General features: G+C 38.3%; 1 protein-coding gene and 1 non-coding gene across 2 annotated transcripts in view; both read right to left on the reverse strand.

Annotated features, from left to right (window-relative positions):
* Positions 1-15,825, reverse strand: part of SEL1L2 (SEL1L2 adaptor subunit of ERAD E3 ligase) — a 151,745-nt gene that overhangs the window by 103,980 nt on the left and 31,940 nt on the right. The window contains exon 2 of the mRNA XM_045295171.1: positions 8,381-8,549. Within this exon, the coding sequence (XP_045151106.1) occupies positions 8,381-8,549 (169 nt within the window). The remainder of the gene's footprint in view (positions 1-8,380; positions 8,550-15,825) is intronic.
* On the reverse strand, positions 5,268-5,432 carry LOC115871405. Its single transcript, XR_004047280.1, has one exon. It is a non-coding gene; the product is annotated as a U1 spliceosomal RNA (small nuclear RNA).

Below are 15,825 nucleotides of genomic sequence, written 5' to 3' on the forward strand. Positions count from 1 at the left end.
AAGGGAGACATCAGACAGGGCAAGATATGACAAAATAATAATTTATAAATTATCAAGGGTTCATGAGGGAGGGGGGAGTGGGTAGGGAGGGGGAAAAAGTGAGGAACTGATGCCAGGGGCTTAGGTGGAGAGCAAATGTTTTTAGAGTGATGAGGGCAATGAATGTACAAATGTGATTTACACAACTGATGTATGTATGAATTGTGATAAGAGTTGTATGGGCCCCTAATAAAATGATTTAAAAAAAGACTTACTGTCTTTGAAACTCTACAGGCTCTGTGTTTACATCCTAGCTCCTATCTAGAAAGAATTCTACTGTTTTGATTTGAAAATATTTATTAAGTATAACTATGTGACAGACACAATGCTAGGCACAGCTTTTGTCTTTAATCCATGGTACAACAAACAATATTTGATCTATGTGAGAAATTTAGAAATGCGTAAGTAGATTGGCATGGAAAATGGGTAAATATTTCCCTGTTTTTAAAATGTGAAGAAACATATTGATATTATAGAAATTACTGCATGATGGTAATACCTTTGTTGTTGTTGCTGCTGCTGTTGTTAGGGGCTGACAAGTTGGTTCCAACCCATACACAATAGAATGAAACACTTCTAGGTCTTGCTCCATGCTCACACTCCTTGTTAGGCTGGAGCTCATTGTTACAGTCACTGTGTAAATCTGTCTTATTCAGTCTTCCTCTTTTTCCCCATCCATATAATTTACCAAGCATGATTTCTTTTCTAGGGACTGTCCTGTCAACAGTATGAGAAAAAGTCCTCATTTCCAAAGAGCATTCTGGCTGTACTTCTTTCGAGACAAATTTGTTTGTTCTGGCACTTCCTAGTATTTTAATATTATTCACCGGTACCACAATTCAAATTAGTTAATTCTTTTTCAACCTTCATATGAAGTGACTGAAGGTACCATAGCTTGGTTCAGGCACACCTCAGTCTTCAAAGTTACTTCCTTGCTCTTCAATGCTTTGAAAAGTTCCTGTGCAGCAGACTTGCGTAATGCAATATGTCATTTGATGTCTTGACTGCTGCTTCCATGAGCATTGATTGTGGATCCAAGCAAGGTGAAATCCTTGACGACTTCAGTCTTTTCTCAGTTTATTATGATGTTACCTATTGTTCCAGTTGTATGGTTTTTTATTTTCTTTCCATTGAGTCGTAATTCATATTAAAGACTGCAGTCCTTGATCTTCATAAGCAAGTACTTTAAGTTCTCCTCATTTTCAGCTAGCAAGGTTGTGTCATTTGCATATTTAAGGTTGTTAATAAGCCTCTCTTCAATCCTTGTGTCATGTTCCCCTTCATATAATGAAGCATCTCTGATTACTTGCTCAACACGTCATTTCAATAAGTATGATGAGATACAACCTTGATATACATCTTTCCTTCTTTTAAACCAATAAATATTCTTTTTGTACCACTGCCTTTTGATCCATGTGTATGTTCAGCATGAGCACAATTAAGTGTCTAGAATTCCCATTCTTCTCAAGGCTATCCATAGTATAGTCAATAAAGCACAAGTCACATCTTTCTGGTATTCTCCGCTTTCAGCCCAGATCCATCTGATGTCAGCAATGATATCTCTTCTTCTACATCCTATTCTGAATCTGGCTTTAATTTCTGGTGGCTGCCTGGTTCTATATTGTTGCAATTGTTGTTGAATGATCTTTAGCAAGATTTTAGTTGCATGTGACAATAAGGATATTGTTCTATAATTTCTATGTTTTGTTAGATCACCTCTTTTGGAATAAATACAAATATGGATTCTGTCCACCAGTTAATGAGGTAGCTGTCTTCTGATTTTCTAGGCATAGGTGAGTGAGTGCTTCCATTGCTTCATCAGCTTGTTGAATCATTTCATTTGGCAATCCATTAATTCCTAAAACTTTGTCTTTGGCTAATGCCTTCAATGCAACTTGGACTTCTTCTAGTTCTTTTGTTACAGTGACTCTGTGTATTCTTTCCATCTTCTTTTAATGCTTCTCACATTGTTCAATCTTGTGCTATGTAACATTTTAATATTGAAACTAGCCCCTTGAATTTTTTCTTCCATTCTTTCAGCTTGATATATGCTGAGCTTTTCCTACCTTTTTGCTTTTCTAACTCCAAGGCTTTTCATTACATTACAATTCATTATTTCATTACAATTCACATTTCATTACAATATTTTGTCTTCTTGAGCTTCCCTTTGAAATTTTCTGTTCTGCTCCTTGACCTCATCATTTGCTTTCACTACTCTATGATCAACAGCAAATTGTACAGTTTCTTCTGAATTCTATCCTATTCTTGTTTCTTTCCCATCTTTTAAATTACCCTTTGTTTTCTTCATGTATTATGTTCTTGATGTCATCCTACAGTTTTCCAGGTCTGTGTGGTGAAGTGAAATTTCTTAAAATGGCTCTCTTATCCATTTCTCTATAATTCCCATGAAATGATTGGGTGAGAGGATGCAAATAAGAGAACTCCAATTTGGGGATTGATCTATTTTGCTTTTCTCTGGCTATAACAATGAGACATCCCACAAGCTAGAAGAGAAATTCCTGGAGCCATCACAGAAACAGAGCCACAAGCAGAACATATTCTTTTGAGATCCCTGCCTGTAGTGCACTGTGCCTCCTCTGCTCTGGTGCCACCAGGGTCCAGGTACACTAGAGCAGAGGATGTAGAGTGTTGAGACCATAGGGCACAAGACTGTGAGACTGAGGGGCAGCAGGTGGGCTTCCTTCCCCAAGGAATAAGGCAGAGCCAAGTGACCATGTGGCTGAGAAGCTGAGGACCAGATAAAGATTTGTCTACTAGCTGAAGAGAGGTGCTACTGTAGACAAAGTTTGTATCTTTAATTTTTTATGATCCTGACATGGTAATATGTTACCTTCCCTAATAAACCCACCAATAACCATGAGTTCTGTATGAGCATTGCAATGTATTATTGAACCCAGCAGAGAAGTGTAGCGTTGTCTGTCAGAGGAAGAGTTAGGGTCATAGAGCAAGAAGGATGGCCTTGTGCCAGTCAGCCACGAGCTAGCTTGGATATAGGGTCTCCTCTTCTGTGTACTCAGAGGGGGTCATATGTGCCCTCCAGGCTGTTTCCTCAAGCTCTAAGTACCATGATTTTACACTAAAATCATTACATTTTGGTTTAATGTAAGTTAATGTTACAAGCAGTCTTGTATGAAAATGATGTGATGAGCTTAAATGACAGGTTTGTAAGTAGAAGTTCATATCATCTGCTAGGAATATCTGATGAAATAGATATTAGAAATAGAATGAGAGTTGATGACTACTTAAGTTCTTGGTTTGCTTTAAGAGTCGATTATTTTACTCCAAATAACTATGCTTCTTTTTCTACTTTTTAGTTTTTCTGTGTCTTTCTCTTGATACTTGCTGTCATTTTGAATTCCACAAAAATTCCTTCATCTTCTTTGTTTATAATATTCACTCCCCATTGTCTAAAAAGCAATGGTGTGAGATGTCCTGTGATTGCCTTTCCACACCCACTTTTAATCTTTTTCCTTTCTGTTCCACTAACTCATGTGAATGACTCAGTGGAGTCCCTTCTATTTCAGCTTCTGGTTAGATTTGGTTGACAGGCACAGCAGAAGATATGGAGGGTAGATATGGCTTTGAGTACTTGCCAATCTGGTTGTTGCAGGCTGGTCTTGTGCCTCCTGTTAGGATGGCCTTCTCCATGTTTCCACTCTCAATATTCCAGTTACCACTGTGATCCTTAGAGGCAGTAATGTCACTGCTGTTACTGGTCTGTGAGGCACTTTCTAATTTCCTCACATCTTGTCCACTATTTAGAAATAATGCTTTTATTACACATTTCTTAAATGATTGATTTAAATTTACTTGTTTTATTCCAGGACCTTGACTCATACACAAGTAACTAAGCAGATTAGCCTTTATATGTTATTATCTAGCACAAATTCTTCAATTAAGCAGTCTTTGGGTGGGGGAGGAGAAAAGGTTAGAAAATACCTTTTGGTTATTAAGACTTAAAGAAAACAAAATTGCTGTGGAAGCAAGACTCTTACAAGCAGAGACTGAGATGAATGAAAGAACACTTACAGTCACAAAATTAATCTCTCTTTCTCTGGCAACTCTTGGGTCTCAAATTTTATCTATTGCTCTTATTAGCAGTGATCACTTTTCTATATTTACTTCTTGTCAGAAGGACACATTTGCTAATTTATGCAAATCTTAATGAGTAAATGCTATGGCTATTATAAGGCAGGATTCCTTAAATATCCTTGGAAGTACTTTTAATATCAGCAATGAATGCATGTTTACTTTGTGTAGTTCTGGAGGATAATAAGCCATTTCTTTAGAATTATAGGTTTGATGATTCAAATGTAAATTTTGAGATCTACTTAGTTTCTGGTTCTAAACGGAAAACATTTTTCCTTTACTACTATTATGTATTTTATATTAAAACTTTCAAGTAAACTTGATGCCCATGAAGTAGTAGGATGTTTCTTTTCATGATGTGGGTCAGTATTTACCCAAACCTGTTTTGAAACCAAAAATCCATTGCCATCAAGTTGATTCTGATTCATAGTGATATTAAACAGGGCTTCTGAGAAAAAAAAATTTTTTTTTTCACATATTATTCAATTTAAACATTCAATCATATTAAGATTTATTCAAACATCACCACAACCAATTTCAAAACATTTTCTTCTTATACTCATTGCTGTTAGCTTCCCTTTTCTCCCTAACCTCCCCTTGCCATGCCTTAAGCAATTATCAATTCATTAATTGTCTGGGTTACTGTCTACCTATCTTGGACTTCATATACAGAAAACATACAAAACACAAACAGGAAGAAAGCAAACAAACAACAATGACTAGCTAAAATATAGAAAAGCCTCAAAGAGAAGTAGAAAATGTTAAAAACTGAAACAACTTTAAAGTAGGTCAAAAGGGAGATCAAATGATAAGATCCTACATTTTAATCTAACTACAGCTGCAATAATTGCCTTTATAATATTCTCTGTGAGATAGCAAGGCTATTCACATTTCTTGACGATGGTCAGAGGGGATTCAATGGAGGCTTAATCCATGTGGGGACCCTGCAGATGGATTTTGGGCTTCTGCTGTCATCTACAACCTTCTGAAAACTAGGTGTTCACAAATTAAGTTCTGAAAACATTCCTTCCTTCGGATTTGGATTTTCTTGTTTACAATCCTTGGCTCATACAGGTTGCTGTGCTTCTTTCTTTTCTTTTCTCTTTTCTTCTTGCTATCAGGGGAGAGCGCAAATGCAGTCCCCCACTATCACAAATTATGCAGTCAAGTTTCCCACATTTGGGGAAATCGCAGAGGTCAGCACATCCGGAGTGCAATGGATAAGCCTTGCCCTGGGAAAACCACCTCCGTGATCATGGTATCTCCCCTGCCAGGTTAAGTATGCTGTGCTTCTTTCATGTGGGCTTATCTGACGCCTCGTGGAAGCAAACAATCTATCTTTCTCTTATGGTGAAGCTGATGGTTTTTTACCAGTCAACTTGATGGGTATCAGCCTAACACTTGTTCATCCTGCCATGCCATGGGAGTTCTGTTTTGAGAAACAAGGGATCAGTATTTCTTCTTGTTATTGGTATCCTGCTTTTTTATTCTAACATCTTATGTACTTTCATAAGAACCAAATGGCAAGATTGCTAAGAGCTATTACTTGGCTTTAGATCATTTAAGTGTGAATCTCAGTTTCCCTACTTAATACTTTACGATTCTATGAAAATTACTAATGTTGATAGCATACCAAACACTTGCAGCTAATGGAATACTCTTTATATACCTGTGTATTTCTGTTTCTATCCCTTGTACATACTGAAAGTTATTACTGCTTGTTCCCAAACCTTTTACACTGTTAAGACACTTAAAGAGTGTGTTAGTCTGGGTTCACTAAGGGAAAAAAATCATAGACACTCATGTGTATAAGAAAGAGCTTTATATCAAAGAGTAATAATATATTAAGAAAATATCCCAGCCTAGTCCAGATCAAGTCCATAAGTCCAATATTAGTCTATATGTCCAATGCCAGTCTGTAAATTCCTCTTCAGATTCACGCAACACATGCAATGATGCAGAATGCAGGAAGATCACAGGCCAGTGGATAGAAAGTCTTGTGGATCCAGTGGTGGTGGAATCATCTCAGCACTGGTGTGCATCTCCCTGTGGCTCCTCTAGCTCCAGTGCTCAGGTTCAATCAGTGTAACTCCATGTGGCTTGTCAACAGGAATCTGTTGCAGAGAGTGTATATCCTGCCTCCAGAGAGCTATTTATCTCTGTTGCGCCTCCAAATGAGGTCATCAATCTGCGACCTGATTGAAAGGCTAGACTCCACCCCTTTGCAAGTTGACAGAAGATTACGTAACTCCTACACAGAGTTTAACTAAATAATATATTAACAGATTAAATACTAGTCCAAGAAAAAAGTGTGATTATTCCCATGTAAATTTATTGAAATACTTTATAATAACTTGATAAAGGAGACACGCTAAAGATATAATCCAATTTAATTGTGTGTGAGGTGTCTATTAAAGACAGGGGAAAGTCTTCAAATATCTGGAAGACTTCTGAACATAAATGGCTCCATAAATATCGTTAGTGTCTGTCTTAGTTATCTAGTACTTTCACAATATAACTGGGTGGCTCTAACAAGCAGAGATTCATTCTCTTTCAATTTAGCTTGGCTAGAAAGTTGAATTCTGAACACTAGCTCTAGAAGAAGGTTTTCTCTCTCTTGGTCCTGGAGGAAGGGTCTTATCTCCTATCACTATTTCCATGCGTCTTGGCGTTAATCTTCCCCTAGAGAGTCTCAGCACAGGGACACCAGGTCCAAAATATATGTTCTGTTCCTGCTTGGTGGTAGTTAGGTCACTCTCCCTGTACTTCTTCTCAAATAAAAAGCAATGTAAGCCACCAACCACAACACACTAGCTGGTCACCTAAGATTACATCTTTGTTGTTGTTAGCTACCCTTGTTCTGACTCATAGAGACTCTGTACAATTGAGTGAAACACTACTTAGTGCTGTGCCATTTTCACAATTGTTCTTATGTTTGAACCCATTGTTGCTGTCATGTGTCAATTCATCTCCTTGAGGACCTTCCTCTTTTTCACTGCCCTTCCACTTTACCAAGCAGATCTCTTTCTTCAGCTGCCCTTTGAAATTTTCTGTTCAGCTCTTTCACTTCATCATTTCTTTCCTATACCTTAGGTACATTTTCTCTACCTTATACATACATTCTATGACTAAGAACAAGTTTCAGAGTTTCTTCTGATATCCATTTTGATATTTTCTTTCTTTCCTGTCTTTTGAATAATCTTTTACTTCCTTCATATATGAGATCACATCATAGGAGATAAGTAAATCATCAATTACCTGCCAAGTTATTATTAAATCATGTATTAATATAAAATTATATCATTACATAACTGCTAAGCCACAGATAATCATAGCCTAGCCACATAGACACATTTTTTGGGGGAACACACTTTTATCCATGACAGTGTCCCATTCCATTAAACATCTAGAATTCACTCACTGCCATAAAGCCGATGCTGACTCATAACAACCCTCGATGGATAATAATAAATGATCAACTATTGGTGTGGTGTATATTAGCATTGCTTACCAATAGACCTATGCTTAATAAAAGGTAGGTTATATCTTTATGTTCAAAAGGTCAAATTAATGTTTCATTGTATATTTAGATTAAAAATAAATTTAAGCTTTAATCAACTTATTATTTTTACATTGTCTTTAAAAACTGACATTCTTAAATTTTCTTGATCAAAAAAATTCCTTTCTTAAATAAGAAGTTAGCAAGTTGGAAATGCATACATATTTGTTAGAAAAGAGATAGCTCTTATTCAATACACTCAAATATTGAAAATGATTTGCAAAAAGTTATAATTAAGTATCAACTGACTCTTCCATATAGACTCTATGGAGACATTATATTTCCTAGAAATGTCTTGCATTCAGGGAACTCTATTGACTAATCAGGTATGTTTTCATTTAGAAGAGTTTTAGATTGGTAGTGGAAGCATGATATTATGAGTGCCCTTTAAAATATAAAGATTTCTATTAGAACAAAATATTAGTAAGATATACATTTTATCTGCATAATGCTGGATATTTTATTCCCTGCTGAGTTCTGATTACTAACATTGCTGATTATAATCAGTACGAATTAGGAATTTCAGACTAAGGCAGAAGCTGAGAAAATATAAGGTATATATAAAAATATTAATGAGTATATTCTAAGACTATTCAGAAAGCAGCTAATCTATTTGATTTTAGATTATATGAAATCATTATAAGTCTGCATGCAAGAGGAATTTTTACTTACAGTGGTTTTTATGTCTCTTCAACGTATGTTTATTTGGAACTCCTCTTAGTTTTATTTTATTTTGGTTCTTCCTTTTATCAAAGAGATTTTCTCTTTTATTGAATATATTATTAAATTTTCTTTGTTCCAATATATGTGACAACATTTGTTTGAGTTCATTCACTGATACCTACAAAGAAAAATACTTTAGCTCATTTTTCTCATATGCACTTTAAAAATAAATAACAGGAAAGTAAAATATATATAACATTCATGAAAAGACACAAATTTAATGCAATTAATATAAAAATATACAGCTTCTCTTCAAATCAAAATAACAGAAAATCTATTTTTCTTTAAGCACCTAATATTTTTTTATGAATAGAGACCATTTAAATCCAGTTATATTGTTAAGCACAGAGCAAAGCATTAACATCTAGATGTTATAAATGAAACAGTAGGGAAATTTAATAAATATATTGTCTAACTGATAAGTTGTCATGGTAATATCAATGTGTGTGTTAGAAGGAAAAATGAACTTGCTAGCATTGCACTACACACTAAGACAATATGAAAAATTTATAATGGGTGAAAAGTGTAGACAATTTTGTGTCTGGTGTTAAAGGAAATGTAAAAACAAAACAAAACAAATAAACAAATCTTTCAGACATCATAAAATTAATCCATTTTAACTAAGGTGAATGGTTAGGGATTTGTTTTTGAGTAGTAAAAAATAATGGAGATTTTAAAAAGAATTAAAAGCTTTAGGGAGATAAATAGTCATTTATGATACATATATATACACACACACATATATGATTTTTCAGGGCATACATAGGAAGATATGAAATTCCTTTTTTCAATTATAAATTTCAAGACAAAGCAGAGACTTTTGTGGTTTTATTTTAATATCTCCTTCTTTCCAAAATCATTTCCTAGATTAAAAAACATCAAATCACATGCTGTAAAATCAATATGAAATCATGGTGATTCCATGTGTTGCAGAGTAGAACTGCTCTGTAGAATTTTGAAAGCTGTGACTTTTCAAAAGCAGACTGACAACCCTTCCTTCCCTGAGGTGCTTCTGGATTGGCTAGTAATCAAATGTCACCTACGTACATTCATATATCACCTAACAATTTATTGAATGCTTACTACTAGTGATGTAATTATAAACAAAATGGACAAAGTCCCTACCTTCATGAAGATTACAAACAAATGGACAAATTATGTAATATATATCAGCGATATGAAAACATAGAGCAGGTTAAGAGTATAGAGTGAGTTTTCTGGCTAAAGCTGTTTCCTCTGGATTAACGGTGGGACTGTGGCAGGGCCACGGCTACTGTTTGCATTACCATTGTGCTGCTGTCACACTAAACAATATTCCCAATTGAGTTATAAAGTGAAAATTATTTCCCCATGATACTAATAAAAAAAGGAAAGAAAAGGTGGCAAGATGGCAACCAGGTAGGCAGGCAGCTCATGGTGGGAGCTCCATGGAGGTCAGTGAGTGGGGAGATTTGAGGGCTAAGTAGGGGTTCTGAAGCTGTCAGTTAATTCCCATGACAGCCCAGAGTGCTTCCCTGAACAGAAAGATGACTTCCACCCCATCTCTTGCAGCCACTGTGGAGTCCCGAGGACCCGGGCCTGCTGCAGGAACTGGTCCAGCTGGAGCCACCTGAGCTGCTGTGGACCCACTGTGGCTATCATCCCTAGCAACTGCGCCCCAGCTGTAGTGCCCCAAGCCTGTCAGCCGCCCAGCAAAGGATCATGCAGTTGCGATTTGATACCCCAAATGGCACGAGGCCCTCCTGTTGCCCATTGACGGATCCCTCCTCCAAAACTGACATTCTCCTTTCTACCTTTTCCCTCCTCTGCCCAGCACTTCCCCGACCTCTGGGTTCTGGGTGGTGAAGCTGCATGCTAATAGACTGCTTGGGACCTTTCCCCCCACCTGCCCACAGATCTGTAGTGCCTCTAGCTGGGAACAGACCACCCCCACCCATACCTCATCCCCTCCTCCAGAACGATGTGCTCCTGTGCCCGGGCAAGAACTTTCTTTCAGACGGAGACCTGCACAGCTGCAAATGGCCCCTATGGAAGCCTGGGAGTTACTAGGGCAAAACACGGGTTGTTATGTGTTATGAGACTGAGAGGGCCACGACTGAGAAGGCCATCCAATCGGACTGAGAGTGCCATCCAATCTGCCCTCAAACAACGGACTCCCAATAGGAAAGGATGAGTGGGAAACCCCAGTGGGACAAAAGTGAAGCACAACCCCAGAGGGAAGTTGGCTATAGGCAGCCCACAGAAGCATTCATAACAACCTCTCAAAGAGGTCTCTTTGACTCCCAGGAAAATGGTACTGAATTCCTCCAAAATGATATGTAAACAGCAATCTGCCTCCACAGTCTCAAGAAGAAAACAAGAGAAATGAAATCCAATGTCAGAGGATGACCTGAACCAGTCATAAAAGAGGCAGACATTGACCTGCCACTGAAAGAAATCTTCAGAATATTGCTTAGAGTCATACAGGATATGAAGGAAGCAATAGAGGAAAAGGATGAAATGAAAGGGGAGATAAAGGCCACACACCAAAGGGAAATACAAGAGTTAAGGGACAAGGTAACAAAAGCCAGTAGCAAATTCAGACCTCAACAACAGACTTGAAGAGGCAGAAAATCACACCAGTGACCTAGAAGATAACAAGACAGACTTCAACAAATGGCAAATGGCAAAGATAATCAGAGAAGCTGAAGAAAACCTGAGAACCATGTCTAATGCTATGAATAGGAACAATATTAGAATGATTGGACTACCTGACCAAGACACAATGAAAAAGTCAACGGCACAAGTAGTGAGGGAATTCTTAGAGGAAACTTCCCCAGCTTAATGAAAGGAAAACTAGGCAACCATTCAGGAGACTGAAAGAACACCACCTGGACTGAATCTCAAGAAGAAGTCAGCAAGGCATATTCAATTATCCAACTTTGAGGAAAAGGAGTAAATCATAAGTGCCGCAAGGGGCAGGGGGAGCAGTCACCTATAAAGGTTCTTTGAACCAATAAACAGAACCGACAGATTGCTGGCAAACCTAACCAAAGAAAGGCAGGAACAAATTTCAATAGGAAGGATGAGGGATGAAAGAGGGGACATGACAACAGACCCTAATGAAATAAAAATGATACACTGTACTACAAAGGACTGTACTCCAATGAATTCAACAACTTGGGAGACATGGACAAATTCTTAGAAAAACAGTCTCTCCCTAGACTAACCCCGATGAATGTCAATAATCTCAACAGACCCATAGCAATAGAATAAATCGACAAGGAGAAAGATAGATCACAGGAAATAAGCTTAACAAGGAGGCTATAGATATAAACTTTACAATTAGATTACTTGACCTGATAGATATGTCCAGAGTTCTCCACCCAAATGCCCCTTGTCCCCACTCTTATTTAGCATCATACTGGAGGTCCTAGCTAATAACGTAAGGCAAAGGAAAAATATCAAAGGTATTCATTTGGGGAAGGAAGAGATGGAACTATCTTTATTCGCAGATGATATGATTTTATATAAAGAAAATCCCAAAAGCTCCACAAGGGGAGTGCTAGATGCAATAGCGAAATATGGCAGAGTGACATGATACAAGATCAACAAACAAAAGTTTATCAGACTGCTCTACACATCGGACAAGACCATGGAAGAGGGGATCAGAAAGGTAGTACCCTTCACAAGAGCCAAGCACAAATTGAAATATATAGGGCTATAGCTGACCAAAAAAAGCAAAAGATTTGTATGAGGAAAACTACAGAACACTATTACAAGAAACCAAGAGTGACCTCATCAAATGGAAAAATATCCCATGCTCGTGGTTTGGAAGACTCAATATAGTAAAGATGTTAGTTTTTCCCAAGGCACTATATAATGTTAATGGTATCCTGATACCAATATCATCATCTTTCTTCAAAGAATTGTAAAAATGAATTACTAACTTCATATGGAGGGGGAAGAATCCCAGAATTAGCAGATAATAAAGAAGTAGGACAAAGTTGGAAGGCTTGCTTTACTTGACTTTAGAATGTATTATACAGCCACCACAGTTAAAACAGTGTGGTACTGGTATAATGACAGATATTCAGAAAAGAATTAAAAACCCGGGAATAAAATCATCAGAATATATACAACTGATCTTTGATAAAGACCAAAAAATGTCAAATGGGAAGTGGATGCCCTCTTCAAAAAGTCATGCTGGAAAAAATAGACGTCTGCAGAAAAATGAATCAAGAGCCTTACTTCACTCCATGCACAAGAATATATTCAAGGTGGATCACAGACCTTGAGGTAAAACCCTAAACTATTAGGACCATCAATGAGGGAATGGGGACAAACCTGAGAACTTTTGCACAGGGAATAAGTAGGCTATTGGATATAGGGAAGGACACAAACACAGAGGAGGCACAAATTGACAAGTGGGATATACTGAAGATAAAACACCTGTGTACATCAAAAGAATTCACCAAGAGAGTAGTTGGAGAGCCCACAGATTGTGAAAACATCTTTAGCAATGACACATCAGACAAAGGCATTATTATTAAAATCTACAATACTCTGATAGCTTAGAATAAGAAAAAAACTTAATTGCAAAGGGCAATTAATGGACAAAGGACCTGAACAGAAGTTTCACAAGGGCAGAAATTCGAATGGCCAATAAACATATAAGAAATGTTACCAATCATTAGCCGTAAGAGAAACGCAAAATAAAGCAACTATGAGACTTTACCTAACACCCTCAAAGATACCCCAATTTGAAAACTCAGAAAATAACAAGTGTTGGAAGGGATATATTGAGTTAGGAACTCTCATCCACTGCTGGTGGACCTGCTGGTATGTATAGTCATTATGGAAATCGATTTGGTGATATCTAAAACAGATGGAAATTGAGCTACCATATGACCCAGAAATCCCCCTATGGGGCATATACTCAGAAGAGGAAGCAACATACCATGACCAGACATCTGCACTCCAATGTTCATTGTGGCATAATTCACAAATGACAAGGAGTGAGAAACAACCTATATTTCCGTCAATGGATGAATGGATTAAAAACCTGTGGTGCATACATACAATGGGGTACTATGCATCCCTAAAAAGCAGTGATGACCGCATGAAGCACATGGATGCATGGGAAGAATTGGAGGAAATCATAACAAGTAAACTAAGCCAAGCACAAAAGGACAAGTACAACATGAGTCCACTGGGGTGAGCTTAAAAAGTAAAAGGGGCCTAGGGGAAAAGCTAATATATGCATACATTACTGGGGTGAAGTCCAGGTACTATGGTAGGGGCCAGACCCAATCCAGGGATACATATGACAGCCAACTGAAAGGGAGGAGAAAAGAAAGAAATAAGGTTAAAAAAAAGACATGGGTAGTGGGGGAACAGGGCACTAACCCACCCAAAGGGACAGTATAGTTTATATCTCCACAGGAGAGCATGAGAGGGACCAGACCTCAACCCAGTGCACCAAGACATGAATGCACCATACTATCATGAAGCAGTGAACCACAAAGAGAGGTCTGCGGGGGCATCCCAATCCCAGCTTCGTGGACCCCACTCCCCCATCACACCCCCCACCCCCACCCCACCCCGCCTGAAGAATGAACTACAGAAGACAGCACTGAAGCTATACAGCTCAGGGAGTGGGGTACATCTGATCAGAACACAGAAGAGCAAACTAAGAGGGAAGGAGAAAGAAAGAGAGTGGAACACAAGCCCACCAAACCCAAGGGTAATATCCTTGCTTGGAGCAGCCAATGCACGAAGAGGACCATAGAACTGGCCCCACCTCGAGACAAGACATCCCTCATGGATTCAGTGGCATGGGGGGGGGGGGTCCACACTGAAGACACAGTGCGAGAATTGTGCCCAATCTGACCCCACCATACCTGGGAAAAACACTAAGGGTGTGCAGTAGAGCAGTAAGGGGAACAAAGCAATGAAGTCCCCGAAGAATACCAAAAGTAGACTTTATGGCCAGGGCATGGCACCTCATCAGACTTGAGTGGAAAAAACTCGTAAAGGTCAACAAACAGACCTGGAACTATTTATAGGCTTTTTTTGTTATTGTTGTTTTGCTTTGTTTTGTTTTTATGTTTATTACTCTTTTTGCATGTCTATCTAGATAAAATAGGCAGGATAAACAATACAGAGGAAAAAACAAAACAAAAGGACTGACAGTTTGGGGAGACATGGGAGAAGGGGAGGCAGGGGAATGGGAGGGGGAGCAAACAAATCCAGGGACAAAGGAACAACAAGTGATCTAAAATCAATGATGAGGAGGGCATAGGATGGCTGGTGGAGCTTGATCAAGTAAAATGTAGCCAAGACGAGTTAATGAAGCTGAATGAAGGTCGAACATGACAGTGGGACAAGAGGAAAGTAAAAGGAATTTGAAGAAAGAACTAGGACATTTATAGAGGTCTAACTACAGGCATGCACAATGTAAATATATATATACATATAAAGTGATATGGAAATAGAGCTATGGACATATATTTATAGGTTTAGTATCAAGATAGCAGACAGGTATTGGGCCTCTACTCAAGTACTCACTCAACGCAAAAACACTTTGTTCTAATAACCTGGCATTCTGTGATGCTCACCTTCCCAATACGATCACTAAAGACAAAATAGGTGTGGAAGAAAATGTGGTGAAGAAAGCTAATGGTGCCTGGCTATCAAAAGATATAGCATCTGGGGTCTTAAAGGCTTAAAGATAAACAAACGGCCATCTAGCTGAGAAGCAACAAAGCCCACATGGAAGAAACACAGTAGCCTGTGTGATCATGAGGTACCAGTGGGATCAGGTATCAAGCAACAAAGACCCAGAACAAAAAGTCATATCCATATGAATGAAGGAGAGGGCAGAGTGGAAACCCAAAGCCCAACTGTAGACAATTGGACATCCCCTTCAAAGAATAGTCACAGGAAGAAACAAGCCCATCAGGGAGCAGTTTAGCACCGACGAAACACACAACTTTCCTCCAGTTCTTTAATGCTCCCCCACCCACCACATCATGACCCCAATTCTACCTTACAAATCCAGCTAGACCAGAGTATGTACAATGGTACAGATAAGAGCTTACAACACAGTAAACCTAGGACATATAAACCCCTCAGGACGAATAATGAAATCAGCGATACCAGTAGGGTAGGGGGGAAGTGGGGAGAGAAAGGGGGAAACTGATATCACAACGACAGGCATATTATCCTCCACCCTCACGGGGATGAACAACAGAAAAGTGGGAACAGCAGTCGTTGTAAGACATGAAAAAAAATGTTATAAATTATCAAGGGTGGTGGAGGAAGGGGAAAAATTGAGGAGCTGATATCAAAGGCTCAAGTAGAAAGAAAATGTTTTGAAAATGATGATGGCAACATATGTACAAATGTGCTTG

This window comes from Echinops telfairi, unplaced genomic scaffold (genome assembly GCF_000313985.2).
Source record: "Echinops telfairi isolate 266 unplaced genomic scaffold, ASM31398v2 ScPeMD7_5592;HRSCAF=6446, whole genome shotgun sequence".
Classification (NCBI taxonomy): domain Eukaryota; kingdom Metazoa; phylum Chordata; class Mammalia; order Afrosoricida; family Tenrecidae; genus Echinops; species Echinops telfairi.